We start from the raw sequence: 23,942 nt of genomic DNA, 5'->3' as shown, positions 1-23,942 counted from the left end.
GGGGATTTTGGAAGAAAATTTGGAATTCTGAGAAAAGAAGAACCGAGGAAAAGGAGTACGTACACCTGCGCCGGCGGACTGATGGAGATGAAGGAACCGAGAAGATTGTTCAGTTGCGGTCTGCAGTGGATGGATTGGTTCAGCCACCGGTGCATTAAAAAAAAGGCGATCTGAGGCCGGGCGATGCTGAGGTGCGGCTAAGCCCGGCGGCGGCGGCGGCTGCGGACGACTCCAGAGACCCGGAGCAGAGCGGCGCGAGTGGGGGGCACCGAAAGGTTAGTGAGACCCGTGGATTTACCTGTTGTCTGTTTGAAGAGTGGTGGGGGGAGTTGTTAGGAAGCCTCACCTATCCTACCTGCGTGGACACACGTGTCGCCGGCCTCCTCCTCGCGCGGGTGTTATATAGCCCCTTGATTACCGCGTGGCCCCCTGCAAGGCTGATTCACACGACTAATCCCCGTTTACCGAGGCAGCCTGGCGCCTACACAAGCGGGAGCCGAGAGACGCGGAGAGGCGGGCGGAGAAAGAAACGGGGGGCTCAAGTTCGAAAACAAAGGCGGTGCGACGGAAGAGCATCGGGGGAGAGAGGCAGAGGGACAAGCAAAGTGACAGGAGAGCTGCAAGGAGCACCATCATCATCATCATCATCAAATTGTTTATTATGATGATGATGATGATGATAAGCAGCAGCCTACACATCGCGGAGCTCCAGTGCGCCCTGACTGCGTCCTCCCGGATCAAAACGAAGCGCTTCCAGCGGTACTTAGCGGTGGGCTGCCGAGTGTTTGCGCCTACCTGCTCTCTCTGCTTAGCTAAGCCAGCCCACCTGGGCATCCCCCGGGACTGACTTCTCCGTTTGTCTTGTTTCAAGTTTCATGCCAACGGTTAGTTATGGCGGCGGCAAGACAGAGTCGACCCCTGCGACGGGAGGTCAGGGCTTTGAGGGTCTCGGGACGATTCGCTCCATAAAAGCCCCCTGAGGGAGGCGAGTCAGCTGTTCAGGTGTTCCGTTTGATTTCGAGTCTGCGTAATGCGCTGTGGGATTGTTTGGCTGAGCGGTTAGTGACAGGACTTTATTATTATTATTATTATTATTATTATTATTATTATTATTATTATTATTATTATATTTGTTTAGCAGATGATAAATAAAAAGTCAAGAAGGACACCAGCGGGGCCACACGACTTCGTCTAAAGCCACCATTGCGCCTCTTCCAACTTTCCAATGTGAGGACAATTCTGCAGAGACCAGGCCGCTCAGCCCAACACGCCCACCCGTCCTATTCGCCTAATCTTTCCGAATTAAGACCGAGTCGAGATTCGGGGGTCCCTACAGTCCAACTGACCACCACACTACAGGGTCACTCCCTCCACGTCCCTGCTGCCCCGCTTATCCCATTCATTCAGCGCACTTATCGCCCCTCGTGCTTAGCTGGCAGGTGGGCATACAGGTGGGCACTTGAAGAAGCTTCAACTTCGGGGTGCTTTCATGAAGATGGTGCGCCCTCCCTTCTACCTGCGCCCTCGGCTTCTTTGCCCCCTGTTGGCCCACTAATTTTCAGTCTCGTACAAGAGTGTTTTTATGGGGGGGGGGCTTCACCCAGTGCTCCCAGTACAAAAGTTAATTATGAAATTCACGTAAAGATTTACATGTCGGGGATGGGGGGTCGTCTCTGGAATGTTAGCAGTCAGCAGCGCACTTCACGTCCTCGTTGAGGGTTTCAGTTTCAGTCCCTTCAAGGCGTCCTTTCATCCAGAGCTTCACAATGGCTCACTGCTGGGCGGGGGGGTCGGGGGGGGGGGGGGGTCTTTGGCTGCCGTCTTCTTTTCTTTTATTGTACCCGGACAGTCCAAACAGACGCGCGGTCCTCTTCTCCAGGCTGGGGGTCTCCTCGCCAGGCTATGGCCGACAAACCACCTGCGGGCGGGCGGCTCGGTTTGTGACACTCGGGGGTCCTCCTGAAGTGAACGGAGTTTTGTTTCGATCGCCCGTTTTCGGAGTCTCTGCCCTCATCCGGCCCGTTATATAATCCACTAAACTGACTTTCTCCGAAAAGCCCCCCATGAATTTGTGAGTCAGCAGCGCAGAGCAGCGAAAAGAGGAGCCCGCTGTATTTGTAATAAAATCAAGAGCCCCCTAAGTGGAGGAGAAGCGACGGCGAAATCCAGCGCGGAGTTGTGTTGCCTGACATGAAATTCAATTTGCATTTGATTCGTCTGCAGCACTTTAACGGAGCAAAGCAACAGATTGTCACCGAACGCGACGTGCGCAGGAGCGCCAGCGACAAACGCGCGACCGCTTAGAGTAAGGAACATACGAGCGTGTAACGTGAGACACACACACACACTTACCGTAACGCCACAAAGACAGAAAACACGCAAATCCACCGCGAGTCGGCCACCATTGTCAAGGTCTGGCCTGGATGGCACGGCGGCGCAGCAGTCAGCGCTGTCACTCCTCACGTCCGTCTGTCTGAGTCTGCGCATTAACTCCGGGCAGACCGGCACTCTTACAAATGAGGGTGCCAGAGCAACCCATAGGAAGGTTCCGGCAAGACCCTTAGAGCCAAAACAGAGTCCATAAATATCCATGGATGGACTTTATGAAGTGCCAAAGAGCGATTGATTTTAAAGGGACAGTCGCACCGCTCACTTCAGGTTTTCTTGGTCTGTTTATTCTGGTCGGTCGTCTACTAGAAATGAAAGATGTCACTGTCCTGTCCACACATTAGGGACCTTCTCATAGCCCGAAGAACCAACTGGATGTGCCATTCAAGTAAAGTGTGGGTGATGGAGCGTTCCAGGCGATAGACTGGCATCCCGTCTGGGTTTGGCCCTGATGCTGCTGGGATGGCCTCTGCTGCTGCTGTGGTTCAGATGGCTGGAGCTTTGGAATTTATCTGCCGGCAAACTCAGTGAAAGCATTCAGGCACTGAAAGAGAAGATGAGATCAAGGAGACATCATACCAGTCTAACGATCAATCAGTCAATCAACCAGTCCATCTATGCATCAATCAATCAATCAATCAATCAGTTGATTAGTCAATCGGTCCTTCACTCTTCACACGCAGTGCCAGCTCCGCTTTACCCGGCCTGCCTTGCACCCGATTATTTATTCATTTATATTTATAATCCTGGACCGATGGTGCCAGGACAGGCTGCAGTTCACTACAATGGACAGAGGAGGCTTGGCATATGGGAGGTCGGAGGACCCTGACAGTAGCATGGTGTGACCCTCCTGTGTCCCCACCTGTAACCCCCTCGCTTGGCACACACCCGTTCCGTGTCACTGTGCATTTTAGTCGTCTTTTGGCTTAGACTTCACAATCTATAGAGAATAAATAAAAGTTTTTGGGGCGCATGAGCTGAAGGGTGGGCTTTATTAAACAAATAAAGGGGGTCCATACAAACGGACAGATGGGCAGAAAGACAGTCCCCTTCGTCGCCCGCTGCCCTCACCAATACCCCTCGCCAACCCCGAGTGACGCCCTCTGGTGGTGGTAGGTCTCACCTGAGCTACCGGGCTCGCGAACGGAGCTCACTGGCATTTAATAAAGCGTGAAGACGCGGAGGTGCCCATCTCTCAGTGGGTTCGTTACATCACTGACAACATGGGACCCGCTGCTGAAAAATGCCAACGAAAGTTCACGGCCTGCGTTGCCGCAGAGAACCGAGACGCCCGCTGTGTGAAGCCGCGAGGGACGAACATGACGGCCGCGTGGCGCTCACGCACTTCAGCGCGCTGCTCGATTGGCAGGCTGGCACAGGCCACTCGGCCCCCAGAGGGTCCCCGTCGTCTCCTGCTCTTTTATGCCGGCCGGGTCACCACGAAGGCCGGCCGAATCGACGTGTCAATTGCCGATATGAAGCGAAGCAAGCGGGACAGGCCGGTCAGAAGTGACTCCGAATCGTCGACTCCGGTCTTGGGAATGCCCGCCCATCTACGATAAGACCACCGAGTCCAGTCGAGGGGGGACCTGACACGACAAGGCTAAATGTGACCCCCCCCCCCCCCCCCCCCCCCCGCCTGATCTCAGGAGCGAACCGTTTGGCTTCAAGAAATGCCACTGGGACACTAAAAGAGCAACACAAGGGGGCGAAATTTAGGGCTGGAAAAGAGCAAAGGACAAGGAGGCATGGGCAGGTGACAAAAAGGGGGCAGGCGGGTGACAGACAAGGACTGTGTTTGAGTCATCTAAAGCATTTTCGGAGCAAAGCAACAGATTGTCCCCAAACGCGACTTGCGCAGGAGCGCCTGTGACAAACGCGAGAAACACAAGAGCGTGTAACGTGACACACGCACTTCAAGCGTGCATTCAGATTGGACACGCGCGCGCATGCACAGTCGCGCACGCGCACTCACCTACCGTAACGCTACAAATAAAGAAAACGCAGAACGCGCAAATCCACCTGGAGCCGACAACCATTTTCAGGGTGAGGAGCAGCTGGAACAGATGGCACGGTGACGGAGACTGGCATGACTTAAAAATGAGAGAGGTTAAGAAAGAGGCACAGAACACTGGAAGCTAAAAGTCGGGCAGGTGACAGGGACTGGCCAGGTGGTAACAGTGGAGTGGCATTGGTGTAAAGTGAGGCAGGTGACAGAGACTGGCCAAAAGTCAAGAGCGAGTCAGCTCACACAGACTGGCAGAGGTTAAAAGTGAGGCACGGACTGGCATGGAAGCACTTGGAGTGAGGCCAGCCAAAAAGTGGCACTGGTGACAGAGACTGGCCAGCTGGCATAGACTGGGTGAAGTGTAAAAGCGAGGTAGGTGGCAGGGACTTGTATGGGAGCACTAGGTCTGAGGCAGGTGACTGTGATAGGCAGCAGATCACAATTGAGGCGGACATGAGCCAACCGCAGGTTCGGACTGCACAGACTGGCTGGCCATTACAAGCGAGGCAGACACTGGGGGCCGCCACACTTTGTCAGGTGGGCTCTTTGCCTGGAGTCTAGGAGTGAGTCACACTGTGTGCGTTGGCTCTTGATATGGTCACCAGCCTGTCAACATGGCAGAGGTCCCCGTATTAGTCTCATGGTCCCCTCTCAGGCCTGTGGGGTTTTCTCATCTCATCTTGGACCCCCTTACTGTTCCCAGTTTACCTGCGGTCAGTCTGGCTGATCTCACATAAGGGGGGCTACTCCCCCAGTTTGCACACTGGTCCTGTTGAAGTGAAGCTCTGCGCCGTGAGTGGTGCCATGTATGCCAGTCTGGAGGAAATGTGTACGCTGCCTGCCAGGCTTTGTGTTGCTGTTCGCACTCCGGTGGGTTCAGCCAGTTGTAGAGGAGGAGCAGCACGTCAGGCGTGCCAGCATATGCCACCCGTCTGCTGGCACCTCTTAGGCAAACACTTGTGGAGCTCCCAGCCACTGCAGGAAACCCCTTTGCTGGATCCATGCCTCACTTTGCTGCTTAGGTGTGCCCTTCATGCCACTTGATGGCTACTGTCCCCTAGAGCCATCCCTGTCACCCCATTGCCCAGGCTGCTTTGCCGATGCCATGTTTGACTCTCCCTGGACACTTGTCAGAATGTCTGACGTCCGTGTTGTGTGACCAAGTGTTCATATAGCGCCTTACATTTCTGTGTCACCCATTCCCTGTCCATGTGACCTTTGTTCTGAAGTCCTCTATGGTTTATGTGACAGTCACACGACTGGGGTCACCCACTACTGGACACGTGGCCCCCGTCCCTATGTTCTCTGACCACCGCTGGGCCCCTTGTCATATCATGGTGGTCTCAAGCTGAAGGCCTGATTGAGGAGACGAGGTGGGCTCGGTGCTCAGGTGTGTCGGCTCTCTGTGCTCCTCGTATTTGGCAGGTGAGGCGGGTTGCCATGGTAACGGCTCATTACATCTGCAGTGCAGCAGAATGAAAGTGTGACCAGCCGAGTTCGAGAGACCGCCGAGGAATCTGCCTGAACTCTGCGACACGGGTTCAAATCCGAGAGTCTGGGTGCCAATGCTAATGGGGACAGGTGTCAGCTCATCACCTGGGGTGTGCCACCAAGTGAGGCAAAGGACAGTGACAAGAAAATGTGGGCACGTCAGGGAACCCCCCCCATATGGGTGGTACTCTAGTACCTGTGGGGGTGCCCCTCTCAGCTGACTCCCAAGTGGTAGGGAGGCCAAACAGATACTGAGTGGGTTGGTGTCCTGCCCTTCTGACCCTCTGGTGACAGAGCAGTGTCCTTTGTGACATTTCAGTTTCTTTCCAAATTGGTGCTTTGCTGCATTACTGACATGCCGTTGGCACTCTGCTGGCATACTCCACTGGCAGTCCCCGCAGCTGGTTGGCCATTGGGCAGTGTGTGGCCGCTGGTGTCCTTGTGACTGCCTGCAAACACAAAGTGTCACAGTCAGCCGGACACGGGCGTCAAGTCCTCATTGACAGCATTGGTTCATTTTCAGTGCCACGTCATCAGTGACGGTGGCTCATTGTGATGACAGTTTGAGTGGCACATTCAGAAGCCTGACTGGCATTTGTATGTGTTGGCTTGACACACAGGACCACCCATGGGCCTCAACTGGTAAAGCAAGTCAGTGGAGTGGCTGGAGCAGCCTGCCCAGTTGTATGCCCAGTGCCCACTTTGGACATCTTGATTCCATTAGTTACATTTCAATTCATTTATTATGAACTTGGTGGAATGCCCCTCGCTGGGCATTTTAAAGAGGGGGGCTCCCTGAGCAGCCGGGCCAGGCCAGGTCTTCACATGGCCACCACAAGGCCCTCTTGTCTGCTGGCTGCAGGGATCATTGGTTTAAATGGGCGAGCAGGTGGGCATCAAAAGAAGATGAGAGGTGAGCAGGCCGGCTGGCAGTCCGACGGAGGTGGAGATGCCCGAGTGGCACACCTCCCTTGTGACCCATTCGACTTTTTATTAATTGCTCCTGCGATATTTTCATGGTCTCGTGACATCATCGTTCAGGAGCGCGTGGCGCCAAAGGGGGCTTCGTGACAAATGGGATTCCGAATATGGAAGACAGGCCCACTCCATCAGAGCAATTAAGATTTAAATAAAGAGCACTGCAGAGGCAGCGCACCGCGGGGGGACAACTCCAGCGCAGCAAAGTCGAGCGAATCCCGACTCTCGTCCGGCGACTTCCCAAAGAGGTGAATTGGGAAAGAAGGGGGGCCGTCATTAGATCAGGAATTTCAGAGGCCGTGTCACCCCAAGCAATGTGCCGTTTGTCAAAGTGTCCCTTCATCCACAAATCAGGACGACACCAACGGTGAATCACATGCCAGGTCAGGCGAGCTGTAATGTCACCTAGTGCAGTCTGGCAGACCCCACTGAAAGTGAGACCCTCAGGTGCCACATATGGGCCACCTCACATCTCGACTGACAGTCGGGCAAACGGCAGGTCCCTGGGTGAACACGGAGGATGTGGAGGTGCACCTGACACTGGCATAAGCCGGGTGATGGCTGTGTAGTGTTGTCTGGGGCTGAGCCCATCATCTACATGGGGGCACAGGTCAGGGAGTGCCCACCACCTACCGCTGTGTGATGGCAGGTGAGGAGACACATGAGGCTGGGCAAAGCAGCTGGGTAAATATGGGGGAACTTGGGGGCATAGAAGAATCTGAAGTGCCAGGTGACGCTGGGCACATCTTCTAGATGGGTAAGAGAGACTAAGGGGCTGTAGGTCAAGGAGTACCCACCATGCAGCCGTATGTGGAGGCAGGTGGAGAGGCAAATGAGGCTGGACCAACCCCTGGGGGGATATGGGAGAGAACGGGGGGGCCAAGATGTGCTAGAATATCAGGTGAAAGGCGATGTGGGGGCCACCAACTATATGGGGGGCCACCAACAAGTTATATGTGAGAGCAGGTTGGGAGGAGGAACCAAACCTCTGGATGACTGTGGAGAGGCCGATAGGTCAGTGGGTGTCAGGTGTCCACTCAATGGGGGAGTCTGAGAAGGCAGGTGAGGCTCAGCCCCCCGTCACACGTAGGTGGATATGGGGGGGGGGGCAGTGGCGTAGCGGGGGGGGCAAGGGGGGACATCTGTCCCCGGGCGCAGCATCCAGGGAGCGCTGAATTGATGTTCCCCATTGCATTTTGGCAAATAAGAGGGGGCGCGAAATTTTCAGTTGTCCCCGGGCGCTGAAAACCTCTACGTACACCTCGGGGGGTGGGGGGTCAGGGAAACACCAAGAAGGGCTTGTGAAGTCGGCCAATGTCGGTGGTAGAATGCCAGGTGAGGTCCACCATGTTGATGGATAAGAGCGAATGTGAGGTCAAAGGTCAGGTGGCGTCAGGTGGGGTCACACTGGCATAACTCTCTGATAGAATATGAGGTGGTAGGGGAGGCTGGGCACACCCTGTAGATGGGTATGAGGGAATGCGGAGGGGCAGGTGAGCTTCTGCCCAGTGTCAAGATGGATTTGGGGCAACATGGAGAGGCCCACGAATGATGGGTATATGTCAGGTGACACTGGAATCCAAGGTGGCAGTGCTGGCTGGGCCCATCATCTGGGGAGATTAGAGGGTACGGGGCGCGTCCACCATCAGGCCGTATGACGTGGAGAGAAGCGGAGGTGGCTGAACCTGCCACCAGGGTGGGCAAAGCAGGATGTGGAGTGGCACACGTGCGGTGTGATGTAAGTCGGTTGGCTGAAGGGCAGCGAGAGTGAAGGAGGTGTTTGGAAAGTGCAGGTGAAGCCTGCATGGGCACTGAAGGTGGCAACTTGGCGTGGTGGGCTTCAGACTCTGTAGGGATGTCCAGTGCTCACCCCAGGTGACCCCTGACTCTCTGGGCGAGTCCTCCTGCTTGTATCTGGGTGGGCTCAGATTGGTACTGTGGCACTTTGGCACACATGGCGCGGCTTCCCATCATTTTTTTAGGTTGTGTTCCACACTGGTGGTTTGCTAGGCATGTCCATGCCGTTTGGTTTTGGTTTGTCAAAAAGCCCACCATATAGCGCCTTACATCCTGGTGTACACCCGGTTCAGCAGCAGTCAGCCCCCGACAGTCACAGCCAGGCCAACTAGTGCCATCAGCTGGCAGTAACCCACAGAAGTATGGGGAGAACATGCCAGCTACACTCTGGAGTTGTGCCCCTGTCTGTCTGCAGTCCACTTTCATCGTCAGCCTTATTTTAACTTCAAGGTGCCAGGCACTTTATGAGGCCCATTATTATTCACATTTGACTGGCATTGAAGTATAAAGGATGTGAAGTGTGTTGTGTCACCAGCCTGCTCTGGGCCACCACCTCCTACTTGATGTACCCAGCCTTACCCACAGAATGAAGATTAATGGGGGCAGAGTGACAAGATGGGTGGTGACAGTTGTGTGGGTATCAAAGCAAGTCAAATAGCAGGAGGGCATGGAAAGACCAATGACGGGCAGGTGATGATACTGGCAGAAGCACGGGCAGAAAGGCAAGATATGTGAAAGTCGAGGGGGGCTGTGACACAAGGTGACAATGGCAGCAAGGACCCAGGGCTGAGGGTCACAAAATGGCAGTTGGCAGCACAAGAAGAGGGGGTGTGGCCCGAACAAAACTGGAGGCGGGACACAGGCTGGGCTGTGTGTGGCGTATTTAGAGCGAGACTGGGTGGGCGTGGCCACATGGCAGGACTGTGTGGTGAGTGTGAGTCTGGAGGTGTGGTCAAGGGCGGGTCTCTGTGGGTGTGGTCACATGGCATGACTGTGTGGGGCATGCATTAAGAGTGGGCAGGATAAAAACAGACGGGTCAGAGTACCTCACATGGCTGAACAGTGTCCTTCACCCACATGCCACCTCACGCTATGCATACCCGATGTACGCAGAATGCAGGCCCTCTAATTCAGAGGATGTCTCGACACTCTGCCCACCTTAGAACCTAGACGTGCCCATCGCCACAGTTTCTGGGAGGACCTCAGAGTTTGAGGGCTGCCATAACCCCCTCAATAAGGTGCTTTCCAGCACAATGCCACCTTCCAGCTGGCACCAATGAGCCCACTGGGTTGCATGTCCTTCCTGAGAGGGAATTGCCAGTCTTCAGGTGGCATGTGTTTCCCAAAATCAAACCGTAACCGTAAAATGAGCAAATTTGGGAAATGTGCTAATCCAAAGGTTGTTGCCGAATTGACGCTGCCAGCCTGTCATCGGGCACCTCGCGAACAATCAATTTGTATCCATAATGCATCAGTCACTTGGCAAATGGACTGGCGAGGAAAAGCATCAGCACGCTGGGGCCGCGTCGGACGGCCGGCTCTCATGTTTGACCTTCTCATTTCTGCCTGAATTGACATTTATTGCAGAGCATGACTGAGGAGGTGGAGGCCGATAATTCTATAACTCCGAGGGGAAATCAGAGAGCCGGCGAAACGCAATTAGGCGAGTCCGGAGACAGTAACCAGGAAACGGAAAATGTCACCGCCGCCTCCTCGGCCTCCCCGCAGCGGCAGCTTCAACTCCTCTCTCCGCTCAGACTGAGGCCTCTGGATCGGCCCGCGTCAGCTGGCAGAGACGGGCACCTCTGATTGGCCACTGACCTGTCTGGGGCGTGGCTTAGGCTGTGACTGACGAGTTGGGACTGGGACCTCGTCTTATTGACGTGCATATGGCGTCTTCTCGTCCTTACCAGTCACTCTGAGGTGCTCTGACACCACCTGAGGCCATTAGCTGAATGAAGACCCCTTAAGAGAGGACAACTTCATTCAGCACAGCTCAAGAATTCTGTCAGTGCCAACCTCAGCAGGTCTGCCATCTCACAAAAATACGGAAATGACGTCCGAGCACAAAATGAACAAACAAAAGAAGTGGCTTTGGATTGGGGGGCATTGAGAACCCACCTGGGACAGTAGAGAGTGACTTTAAACGGCAGAGCATAAAATGTAAAAACACACATTTATGTGGGCACAGTGCATATATGGCACAGAGTGAAATGAAAGGCACTATATAATAGGAAAATCAAAGCATAGATAGACATGAAAGGCACTATAAAGCAGACAGGTGGACTGACAGATGTAGACATCATTTATGGTTGACAGACAATGGTTTTCCAGCATGACAGCAATCAGTGATGGACAGATGGACATACAGACAGACAGACAGACAGACACACAGACAGACAGACAGACAGACACACAGACAGGCAGACAGACAGACAGAGAAGTAGACAGACAGACAGACAGACAGAGACACAGACAGACAGACAGACAGACACACAGACAGGCAGACAGACAGACAGAGAAGTAGACAGACAGACAGACAGACAGACAGAGACACAGACAGACAGACACACAGACAGGCAGACAGACAGACAGAGAAGTAGACAGACAGACAGACAGACAGAGACACAGACAGACAGAGACACAGACAGACAGACAGACAGACACACAGACAGACAGAGACACAGACAGACAGACAGAGACACAGACAGACAGGCAGGCAGGCAGGCAGACAGAGAAGTAGACAGACAGACACACAGACAGACAGACAGACAGAGACACAGACAGACAGACAGACAGACAGAGACACAGACAGACAGACAGACAGAGACACAGACAGATGCTCCACTGAGTGCTCCCACACATTTATAGTTTTGTCTTTTCCTCCATTTCTGTACCTTAAATCTGGTGCCCCGCCCCTCACACCTGATTGGCTCAGTCTGCTGAGCTGGTGAAATGATAAGCTAACAGGGCTGTCAGTCTGACCAACAGGCCACAAAGACTGGGACCCGAGGGTCCACAATGAGATGCTGTAGACCACAGAGGGGTCCAAATCGGGCCACAGCGACATGACTTGTCACATCAGTGACTGGACTGGTGACACAAATGCAGCTGATAATCTGTGCCAGGCTTATTTTTAAGTCATTCTGATGCCACTCATGCATTGAAATGCCACCCACCCTTGGCTGTTTCTGTGTGGCATCTGTGTGTTCTCTGCCAGTTTTCCTCCTGCACCCCCAAACATTTGCAGGATCACTTAATAGGAGAGCTTCTGTGAGCGGGTGCCCATTCAGCATTGGCACCTGCCTGATGTTCAGGCCCTTTGCAAGCCCAAGTTTGAATGTCATTTTTCACTCTGACGTCCCTAAAGGGTTCAGCACCTTTTGACCCATTGTGGTGGTTGCCAACTGCCATCTTCTTGTCATTTCTAGAACAATCGCCATGAGGGTGACAGGCCAGACCAAGCCTGGTATTTGAACTTTTATAGTGGGCCTGCTAAGTGGTCTGTGCCACGGATGGCCCTTTTTTAACCCAATGCGGTTTCATGCACTATGCTGGAGATATAAAGCGCCCCACAGGACATGAGCTGATCGAAGGAAACGTGGCCAGATGGTGTGCTTAAAGCTCTCTGCAGGAGGTGCCACACTCGGCCAGCAGCTCTGGAACACAATGGCAGATTATCACTGCCGAGCCGAACACAAAAGACAGGCCCGCCAGGACAGCTGAACCTGCTGCAGCCTTGATGCGCGGGCCTTGTGACGCACTCAAAGGCTGGTGTCATTTATATAGGGAAAGGCACTATAAACCACCAAGTACAGACTGTTACTAAACATCAATGACGATCAAAAGGCCACCAGTCACGCCCGCCAACGAGTCACAATGTCAGCGCTTAGAGACTGAGACAGGAAGGGCAGCATCACAGTCTGACAGGGTTTGGGGGCACAAAGACCACCAGATTTATGTAACATGACCCGCCAGAGCACAGCCAGCCAATGGGCACATGTCAACAGCGGGCACTCAAAGGAGAGAGTCATGTTGGCATGTGTCTGCCAACATCAAACATTTGACTCGCATCAAGTGATGGAGGTGTCTCACTTTATATAGCGCCTTTCATAGACAGCACTATCCCATAATACTTAGCATGTGCACTGCGTGAATTTAGTCCCTCTGAGGGACACTTCTGATCTTATGTAGCACCTTTCAAAATCCCAGAATGTTCAACGTGCCCACAGACTCCAGCTGTTTCCATACTTGACTCATTTAGGCACCCTCTGCTGAACTGGCCACTGAGATAAGCTTATATAGCGCCTTTCACAGAGGACGCTGTCCCAAGACCCTCATTGCACACAACCTGCTTGTTTTTGGACTTGGCTGAAATGAACTCTCAGGTTGATTTACTCGCTCGGAATCAGACCACCCGTCACTGATGCTGGATGAACCTGTAAACTTGGGATTTTATATAGCGCCTTGCACAGGTTTGCTCGCAGTTGGCTCATGACATTCTCTCAAGTTGCTTCCACGTTTGCTCGTGTGAACACTGTCCTCTAAACTGGCCCCAGGAGTCAGAGATGAGTTTATATAGCGCCTTTCTCAGAAGACACTGCCCTGAGACCCTCATTGCATGCAGTTGAATTGCTTTGCTCACTTTGAGGTGACCTGACGCACTCAGAGTCACACTGGGAGTTGGGGACAGCCTCAGAAGCTTGGGCCTTTGGGGCTTATACAGCGCCTTGCACAGTGAGTGTCCATAATGCAGGCCAGGGCTGTCAGTGACACAGAAAGACCTGAGGAAAGTGTACCACTGAGTCACAGTGGGCCAAAGGGACAACGTCAGTTGGTGGGCATCATAGACATAGAAACTAAGCCTTGGCCTGGCTTTAAATCTGGGGGATGAGGGTCCAAACATGGGAGGATCAAAAGAAAGCATTGCCATCTGCTGGCACAGTGGGTGGTACTGATGTGTTAAACAGCCTGAACTGCAGCACGCTCTGGTGCCCCCTTCAGGTGGTTGGCTGCTCCTCTTAGCTTGTGTGAGTTTCCTCTATTGGTGTGATGGTACAGAAACCTACACATGGGCTGGCACACCCTGCATGGCTGCCCTGCTCTGTGCCTATTGCTGCCAGTTATAAATGGTTGAATTTGTAGGAGGGACTCAGCAAGCCCACCTCAAGGGTCAGCTGGCTTAAACCAGCTCGCAGGTAGCTGTGGGCGCCAGTCCTGCTACTGTGCCAGCCGCTGCCAGCCCTGCCACTGAGCACAATTGAGAGGCCAGACTGCCATTGCTGACGTCTCGGGTGCAATTGGGCCATCGCTGAGTTTCATAACCAGCTTGAAGCTAAAAATAACAGGCAGGGTGGCAAAGTGGGTGCCACGATCTGCAAATAGAACCATCTGTGGGGTGGGCCGCAAGTGGGCACTGTCAGTCTGAACTGAGCGAGCGAGTGAGTGAGCGAGTGAGAATCTGACGCTTAAAGCGGCTGTGGAGGCATCACATCCAGATCAAGTGACCAGACCCCCCTCATGTGCTGCTGCCCCCCAATGACCGTCTGTGTCTTTGGTAGGTCAGCGAATGTCACAGACTATGCCAGTCTAAGTTGGTGCAGTAAATCGAAGCTGATTGGCACCACGTTGGACTGGACAAGCTGACCATTCTTCATCCTTCTTAGTGGAGCTTCACACCACCAGCTTGAGGCGCTTCACCCATCAAACGTATCAGGAGGACTGGGTGGGCAGCAAGTGGCCGAGGGGACACCCGGCCAGCCCACCTTGTGGGATCACAATGGGTGAACATGCATGGGCAGCCACGTGGAGTGCATTGAAATCCCACCCTGTACTGTAATGAGTTTGAGCTGGCAGGGTACCTAAGTCCCCCTAGTGACCTTAGTTCAAGCCCTGGCATCCTCATCGCCAGCCTGGCACTGACATGCTCTCCCTGTGATTTTGTAGGTTGGTACTCCAGGTCTCCTTTTCCAAAAATGTGCCTGACACCTCTGGATAGACCTTCCATAAATGAGCGTTAGCATGCGAGGTCTGTGCCCTGTGACTGATTGGCAGCCCACCCAGGGTCATTTCATAGAATGGGCTTAGCTCTGTCCCCATGTCCTGTAAAATAATGAATTAGGAGGTTGGCACAGATGCTGCCCCCAGGGTGCTGGGTTCAAGTTCTACCCTGGCCACTCATTGTCTGTGTGTGTGTGCCCACATGTCCTTGGCAGTTTCACAAAGACTTTACACCAACTGGGCACTCCCCACTGGCCTTGTCCCCTCTGCTGCCAGTCACTAGTCCCCAGTTCTCCTCCCATGTCCCCAATGCTGTGAATGTTGGCAACATAAGAATTTGGGTAAGGGTGTGTGTGTGAGTGTGCCCACCATGGTTGGGTCCTGCCTGGTGCCCACTGCTGCTGGGAGAGACTCTGACATGTGAACCCTGAATTGGATTAAATCAAAGTGCTGCATGCAGACAGGAGTAGTGGGGCATAGTGGTGAGTGCCGTGGCTTCATGGGTATGGCATCTGTGGGCACAAATAAAACAGAACAGAACATAACAACCTGGTGGGGGGGGGGGGCAGAGATGGGCCTCTAGACCTGGCACACAATTATGTTGACCATTGGTTTCTTTTGCAGCTGGACTAGCTACCTTTGTCTAGCTGCTTGGTCCCTGTGCCCGCCTTACACACCTTGCTCACTCGAGGTCTGGTGCCACCTGTCTGCCACACTTCTCCCCAGCTTTGTGAGCCCACCCAGCTAACCAGTGGCCATGCGCCCAGGCTGATAGACTTTAGGAGTCGCATCTGAAGCCAAATGGACTTTAGAAGACTTAAAGTTGGAGGGAATGTCAGACTGGGCGACTGGCAATGTGACTGGCACATTCCTTATCGTGAGCCCAGCTAGTGACGGCCGAACGTGAAGGCTTTGAGTGGTCTGAAAAAGCTGAGACATCGGACAGGTGAGCCCCCTTCCTGTGTGATGTCCTAAATGCCCATGTCAGAGAAAGGGGCTAGCTGGCACTGCTTCGGAAGTGTGAAACTGGGTGACAAACCCGGGCAATGAGACCACCCCCTCAAACCGGAAGTCATGAAATGTGACATTGTGAGTGCCCGGTCTGCGTTCCCTCCAGGAGCTGCCCACTCATTGCTTTACGGTTGGCTTGTCCAGGTAGGCCCACCCATTCTCACAGTCCTCAGTCACCTGAAGCGAGGCGGGTATGCCATCAAGGTGTTCTGGGTGCCCCTTTATACCAATGCCACTTCTCCCCCACCACTCGATGAAACAAAATCACCAAAGGAGGACCCCCCCCTTGATGACACAATCAAATCTGATCAAAGGTGAAAATCTCTGCCCCCTCCCCCCGTCCCGTAGTCTCTGCCGACTGAACACAAGGGTGGGAGACCCCACGTTACGTTAAGCTGATGGGAGTCCGTGGACTTAAGAAGTGGGGCTCTTAATGCGAGCTGACCCTCTTAGGACCGGACCAATGACTGGCGCTCGGTCCCCGTGGTATTGCCGCCTCGCCCCCTGTGACTGGCAGCGCTGCCCTCGATCCGTGGGATGAGGAGGAGGACAACAGGATCGATTTGAGACTCTTAGCCCTAAACCGCAGCTCCCGTCTCTTTCCTCCTTCGCGTAAACAACGACGGGGGCACAGCTGACCACCTGAGCAGGGACAATGCGGAGTGACGTCACAGGAAGGTGTGTCCCATACGCCGGATATTCCAGGTTTTATTTGAGGGGCGCTATATAAAGCCGAGCCCGATCTCTTTGAAGTTCTAGAGCTCCTAATGCAGCCTTCAGACCAACTCCCCCCCCCACCCCCCCGAGACGTCTGGCTCATTCACTGCCAGCCTGCGTGACATTGCTGAGTTCCGCCGAAGCTGCCCTCGGGTCCCCGTTGTCACGCTACAAACGACCTCAGGCCGGATATTCGCAGTGGCGGCGGTGGTGGCGCTGATCATGCAGTGCTGTCACACGGCTAAATTTGATTGGCTTTAATGTCTTCCAAAATCCCGATGAGGCTGTCACAAGCGCTTAGCGACACTGACTGTGCCACGTGAACGCGGTGAGTGGTCGGGGGGCTCGATATAGCGCCTGTCCAGCCCAGTCTTACAAAGCGCGGAGAACAGCCGGGGATGCAAAGAAACGCACAGAGGACACAACTGGCGGTCACAGCAGACCCGAGACCACCGATGAACAGCCCGAGTGCCAAAGTCGATTTGTGCCACAAAGGTGTAACTCGGTGAGGACGTCCGGTCCACTGATGGCTCTTTACGGGGTCGTGTGGTTCCTCGTGGGGTCTGGACGGGATCTTTGGTTTAAAAAAGTCCCAAATGTGTGGACGAAACCTAAACCTTGAATGGCCTGGGAGGCGGCGTATCGGGACACTGGCAGATGAAGACCCCCTGAGCTGAGCCCCTGTGACTGAATGCAGCGAGAGCCCCCGTTTTTACAAATCTGTTGTTATCTATTTGTGGATCCCATTACCGATTGGGGCGAGCAAAAGGCGCTTTCTGGGACCCCCATGTGGAGGTTTTTATGGCGTCACTCTGAAGAGCCGCTTGGGCACCATGTCGCGGATACGTCGGTCTTCTAAGGCGCCAAGAGACTGAGTGCCAGGGGTCGGCTTGCCACCCTGTGCTCACCAGAGAGCTGTCGAAATAGATTAGAGGGTGACGATGGGGGCACGTGCCGTAAAGTGTGGCGTGCTACCAACAACCACTTCGGCAGCCAATCGCGGGCACCCAGAGGAACGAACTCGGTTTGAACCCAAATATCTCCCGGCCGCTCCGAGCACACGTGCACGCGGACCACAGAAAGGTGACAAGGAACACAAGCGACACGGGCGACACGACCCCGAGTCTCAAATAGGAGTGAGCGTTCGATCTGCCGCTTAATCCAGCTCAAGGTCACGGGGGGGCGGAGCCTAGCCAGCCCACCACTTGGGGGGTCTGGCAGTCCGTTACACACGTGACTACACGGGGGCACCTTTGGAGGCGTCTTTGGGTGTTCACAGGGACAGACAAATAAGCGGAGGTGACGGCAACCCGCCGTGTCACACGTGTCACACAATGGGACAGTGGCCTTTACCCAAGCGACTCACGTGTCGTGGATCAAACCGCAAAATGACTCAAGTCGTCCGGTGCTGCAGTTTGATTTAGAGAAGCTAAGAAACAGGCGGGTGAAGGGGCGGCGTGTGCGGCTCTGATGGGCGGGCGGCGGACGGCGGGGGTTCGAGGAGCTGCTGGGCCAGCGAGGAACTGCGCGGCGTTATGATCTTCGTTTAGGGGGCTCTGCGACTTGGAGCGACTCAGCTGGGAAATCAACACGTCATACTCTGTATCAAGTGACAAGGCGCTATATGATAGATAGATAGATAGATAGATAGATAGATAGATAGATAGATAGATAGATAGATAGATAGGAAAGGCGCTATATAAGAGACGGTCAAATCGTGCCAGCCTCTTCTTAATATTGTCACTTTCGCCGAGGACACCCCCGCTGGACTCTTTACTAACTGATCTTCATTTATTGATGTCTTTAGCCAGCCTTTCATTTCAGATGTCACTGAAGTCACCGCCATGTCCAGTACGTCGCTAATTACGTCGTGCAGACAAGCGGATTTCACTCAGAAGCCGCCACTGTCGCCCTCAGTTGTCGATGCCAGGGTCTAAATGTAGGTCTGGGTTTCCAGCACCAGCGTTCTCCCACCAGTCCTCCCCGCTCATCACTTTCCAATAACAGTTTTTGGTTTTTTTTTGTCTCGGCGAGGGGTTTGCGGGTTTTCCACGGCGCATGCGCTGCATTCAGCGCGGCCTGATTGACAGTCCCGAGGGATGATCGCGTCACGTTTTGCACGCGTGTGTTCGTGTAAGCGAGTGCGCGTTCCCGTGCCTTGTCTTACACCTGCCACTTTTATCTGGCCGGTGGGCAGGTGGGCTGGTGGGCGCAGCTCTTGCGTTGCTCGCGGTTACAGATAGGGGCGACAGGTGCCTCCCTCTATGCCACAGCACTTTCGTGTCACACCGCATGCGACGCCGGCGCTGGATTTCGCTGAGTTTCCCAGATCCTCGTCTTCTGTTGAATCTAAAAAGCGGGCGGCTCTCCGTCGGCGTCACTCCAGCCAAGTCCATCTGATGGAAGAGGTTGGAGGGTCTCAAAGCGAAGCTGGCGCCCACCACGCAAGTGCACACAGAACGAGGCGACATCAAACTGAGACGCGCTGCCCGTCTGCCCTCACGACCTGCAGGGCTGCGGCTGTCCGTAGATTTGAGGAACGTGACGAGCTTTGGGCTCAATGGTGACGACGGACGGACAGGCAGGTCCTGATGGGTGCCAGTTAGTGAGTCAGATGGCACAGGGACACAACCAAGGACCTCGACCTCCCTTTATGTTCTACTGGTGTCAGAATCCTGGAGACAACACGTCCACCATGTCAGCGAGATTTTGTATGCAAACCAACCGACTGTTTGGTTCAATGAGTGGCATGGTGGCATGTTGGCACAATGGTTATGACTGTTACGTCTTGGCAGCAGAACCCTGGCTCCAAATTTAGGTCTGTCTTTGGAGTTTGTGTTTCCATCCCATGCCCCCCCCATGGGTTTTTTTTCCACACCCCACAAGCTGTGCCAATTACTTCAGTTGGGGTGCTGGCCCTTGTGCTGCCAGGGCTACCCGACCCTCAGCTGGTGTTATGAGATCAGTAAATGAATGGGTGGGTGGCTGGTGGGACATGCATGAGCCCCCCCCCCCCCCGGCCCTGACCTTCATCCCGCTGCGTTTCACTTCTTCAGAGTGAATTTGAAAACCCATGAGAGGCGACTGAAGTGACCCCTAAATTAAAAATGTATGCAGGGGTGGGCCGGAGATTCAGGGGGCAGACTGACAAATAAGCAGCGTTCATTTTATATAGCGCCTTTCACAGCGATCAGCATTACAAGACAGATGAGAAAACACGCAGCGGAGCAGCAGAAGGGGGGCTGCGGCACTCGGCGTGTCGAGTAAAAACATGACGTGGTGTGAAGACCACCGAAGCAGGAATGAGAGCGTCGATGCCAATCCCCTGAATAATAGAAGTGAGGGGCGGCACCACGGAAACGGAGAGGAAGACTCAGGGGGAGTGAGGTGGGCATCGGTGATCAGAAAAGGCAGTCGTGCTCCGTGGAGTTTTGTGCGGCCGTTGTGGGCCCAGGGGGGCGGCCGGCAGGCAGGGGGCGCTCAAGTACTCAAAGGCAGAGACCACCATCAGCACACAAAGTCTGGTCAAACGGTGAAAGCTGATTGGATGGGGGGCTCACAAAGACCCCCTCACCCGTACACTCTCATGGACAAGCGCACACAAACACACCTACATATACGTGTGTGAACGCACACTGACCTACACACATGTGCACACTCGCTGAACTCACACCGCCTTCATTTAAACACACACACACATACTTACACACACACACACATACACATCCTGACACACACACACACACACGCATTCCTAAAGGCTCCCACACATTGGCACACACTGGCAGACACACACTAGCAGTGATACATAGGGACGTACAGCACACACACTTACACATTCACACTCACACACTCAGCACTGCTTCACAATGTGAGGTCTTGGGGTTTGCTTGACTTTGTGTCACGATTGATATTTTTATTGTCACTTTTTGTGCCACCCTTCCATGTGCTGCTCGTGACGGACCACCACTGCTGCCCACTGACAACTGGATGCCGTGACATGTGACGCAGTTGCTATTTAAGATGGCGCTCTGCTGCCAATGGCGTCCAAGTTTCTGGCCAGGGTCCCAGATCCCAGTGGGCTATGCCAGCGCACAAATCGATTTGCAGGGTGAGGTTCTCCTGGCTTTGGGTGACTGGTCCTTTCGGCCTGTTTGTGCCTCCCTCGATGTCCCAACTCAGGCCCTTAGTCCTCTGTGACCTCTCGTTCCCAGTGTGGCAGCCTTTCTGTGCCCACCCCTAAAAGTGTGCCCATGCGTGAGCTGTCCCAAGTCCCCCTACAGCTGCCACCACCGTTCCACAAGCTGCCCACCCATGCGTAAAAAAGGCCATTCAAGGGAGGGGAGACCGTAAAACCCCTGGCACAGTGGGACGGAGGCAAATCGAGGATCTTTCACCGTAATCCAAAAATGACAGAGGAGCAAAGGAAAGGCAAAAACAACAAGCCAGAGGGGTCTGCCGTGGTGGTCTGCCTCGAGGTGTGTGCGTTCACGCCAGACTAACGCTGATATCCTTTGCTTCCCAGGGGTCCACCGGATGTCGACGGTGCAAAGAGGGGCCGGCAGCAGCACGTCGCTCTCCATGTGCCGGAGGAGACTACGAGACCTCCGAGATCGCCTCTCATACCCGTGGTAGGGATGAGCGTCGGCAAGGTGAACCGCTACAGCATCGTGTCCTCGGAGGAAGACGGCCTGAGGCTCACCACCATGCCCGGAGTGAACGGCTTCGGCAACGGGAAAATCCACACGCGGCGCAAGTGCAGGAATCGCTTCGTGAAGAAAAATGGCCAGTGTAACGTGGAGTTTACCAATATGGACGACAAGTCTCAGCGCTACATGGCGGACATCTTCACGACCTGCGTGGACATTCGCTGGCGCTACATGCTCCTGATCTTCTCGCTCGCCTTCCTCGTGTCGTGGCTGGCCTTTGGACTCGCCTTCTGGCTCATCGCTCTGCTCCACGGCGACCTGGACAACCCGACGGGCGACGACAACTTCAAACCCTGCGTCCTGCAAGTCAACGGCTTCGTCGCCGCGTTCCTTTTCTCCATCGAGACGCAGACCACCATCGGCTACGGGTTCCGCTGTGTCACAGAGGAGTGCCCCATCGCCGTTTTCATGGTGGTCTTCCAGTCCATTGTCGGCTGTGTCATCGACTCTTTCATGATCGGCGCCATCATGGCAAAGATGGCGCGGCCCAAAAAGAGAGCCCAGACGCTGCTGTTCAGCCACAACGCCGTCATCGCCATGCGGGACGGCAAACTCTGCCTCATGTGGCGGGTGGGCAACCTGCGGAGGAGCCACATCGTGGAGGCTCACGTCAGGGCGCAGCTCATAAAGCCGCGGATCACTGAGGAGGGCGAGTACATACCCCTCGACCAAATCGACATCAACGTGGGCTTCGACAAGGGCCTCGATCGCATCTTCCTGGTCTCGCCCATCACCATCCTGCACGAAATCGACGAAGAGAGCCCGCTGTACGGCATCAGCAAGCAGGACCTGGAGGCGGCCGACTTCGAGATCGTGGTCATCCTGGAGGGGATGGTGGAGGCGACGGCCATGACCACCCAGGCCCGCAGCTCCTACTTGTCCACCGAGATCCTGTGGGGCCAGCGCTTCGAGCCGGTGCTCTTCGAGGAGAAGAACCAGTTCAAGGTGGACTACTCGCACTTCCACAAAACCTACGAGGTGCCGTCGACGCCGCGCTGCAGTGCCAAGGACATGGTGGAGAACAAGTTCTTGGTGCCCAGCGCCAACTCCTTCTGTTACGAGAACGAGCTGGCGTTCATGAGCAGGGACGAGGAGGACGAGGAGGAGGAGGACGAGGACAGCAGGGTCCTGGGGGACCTGAGCCCGGACAGCCGGCATGAATTCGATCGGCTACAGGCGACCATAGCGCTGGACCAGAGGTCCTACAGGAGGGAATCGGAGATTTGATGGCCGGGGGTGGCTTTCGACAAGAACATCAGTGCAAGTGCCATAGGGGGAAAAAACACGTGACGGGGCAAGGAGACACGGGTGCCACCTGCGGGCAGAAGGAGACTCGAGTCGGCATCCTCGCCCTCCTTCGAGAAAACTTGAATTTCTTTTTGTAAGAAGCTTTAAGTGCAGCAATGCAGAGAGACAAGGCACAAGGAGGGCGCCCGCCTAAATACCCGCCTGCCTGCCCGCTTCGCTTCGGCCTGTACAGACAGCCAGCCTGCCGCGGCCCCTCCTCTTCCTCCTCCTCCTCCTTTGGTGACTTTTTGGTCGTTTCTGGTATCGCTGTCTCGGCTCCCAGGGTGCACCGCAATCCAAGCAGGGCGGTACGGGATCTGCAGTGGATGGCATCACCATGACGATGCAAGAAAACAAAGAAACGATACGCTGAATGGCACAAAGGGACGTCGGGGAATTTCGTGTTAAGGGTAGCTGTTATTAGAGAGTTATTTATTTAGGAATACACTTCTCTCTCTCTCTCTCTATATATATATATATAAATATACGTAAATATGAAAATATATATTTATATATGAAATTTTATTAGCTTTTCACAGACATCCCAATAACAGAAAGCAATATTGCCATCAAAACGTTTTCACGTGTGAATATTTTCTTAATTCATGCAGCGCCCTCTAGTGTTACAAAGAAAGGCGAGAACTGAAGGCACCACAAAGTAACGTCCAGAATGGCGCACACAGCCCACCGGACCGGTGGTCTCGGTCTGAGGGTCCGCTGTCCTCCCTGAATCCACACGACGATGTGCAGTCGCTGCCTGTCCGCCAAATCGCCCTACAAAGTCTTCAGGTCCAATCACGTGCGGCGTCCTCGAGACGTCAGGGTAGGAGTTTGGTTTTAAAGAGGCGTCCTGCCGGAGGTCATGAAATCACTGGACACGGCTTTCTGGACGTCTTCTGAGCATCTTCCACTTCCCTGTGGGGCACACAGCGGGATATCCTGCCAACTACACCAGCAGCTCCAAACGGCAGCCATATTGGTAAACTGCTTTTCATGTGAAACTTCCAAAGTCCCCCTCATCCCTTTGACCCTCGGCACTCGGGCGACGCCTGCTATGGCACAGCCGGCCCCTTCCGGCCGCTGACGTGTTGATTTGCTATCGCCGACCACATGACTCCTGCATCTTCAGTGATCTCAGAGTGTAATTCTCTCGCGTCCTTTGTCCGTTAATCATTTGTAACTCATTAGCGTGATTTGCTGACGAGTCACGGAAACGTTTTTATTTTGTGGACCTTTGGGCTTTCCTCTCGTCCTCCAGATCGCCCCACCAATCACGCCGCCCTCTTTCCCCCTAGTTGTCTATAGAGCTTATGGCGCCACCTGCGTTAGGGTCAGCACTACTGGAGATGGAAGGCAGTAACCCAAAAGGGCGTCACGAAGGCAGGCAAAGGTCGCAGAATTAACGACGGAAAAGTACAGTCGACGACACGGGAGCCACGAGCTCCTCACCAAGTCTCACTGCTCCACTAGAAGGCTCGGACCCCGTGAGCCGCACACTCCCATCTTACTTGACCTGACATGTCACATGACTGCCAGCTGGCATAGCCACGTAAATA

At 54.3% G+C, this 23,942-nt stretch overlaps 1 protein-coding gene across 1 annotated transcript; it reads left to right on the top strand.

Annotated features, from left to right (window-relative positions):
* Positions 1–22,689, top strand: kcnj12a (potassium inwardly rectifying channel subfamily J member 12a). The gene is made up of 2 exons (XM_028813983.2): positions 1–275; positions 20,916–22,689. Exon 2 carries the CDS (start codon positions 21,028–21,030, stop codon positions 22,324–22,326), a length of 1,299 nt encoding a protein of 432 aa, XP_028669816.1. The 5' UTR covers positions 1–275; positions 20,916–21,027; the 3' UTR covers positions 22,327–22,689.
* Positions 22,690–23,942: the final 1,253 nt, after the last annotated feature.

Source organism: Erpetoichthys calabaricus, chromosome 11 (assembly GCF_900747795.2).
Source record: "Erpetoichthys calabaricus chromosome 11, fErpCal1.3, whole genome shotgun sequence".
Classification (NCBI taxonomy): domain Eukaryota; kingdom Metazoa; phylum Chordata; class Cladistia; order Polypteriformes; family Polypteridae; genus Erpetoichthys; species Erpetoichthys calabaricus.
This window is presented reverse-complemented; position numbering and strand designations above follow the sequence as displayed.

What these genes read in the sequence shown, in the direction of transcription:
- kcnj12a (XM_028813983.2), top strand. Translation starts at nt 21,028, where the DNA reads ATGAGCGTCGGCAAGGTGAACCGCTACAGCATCGTGTCCTCGGAGGAA.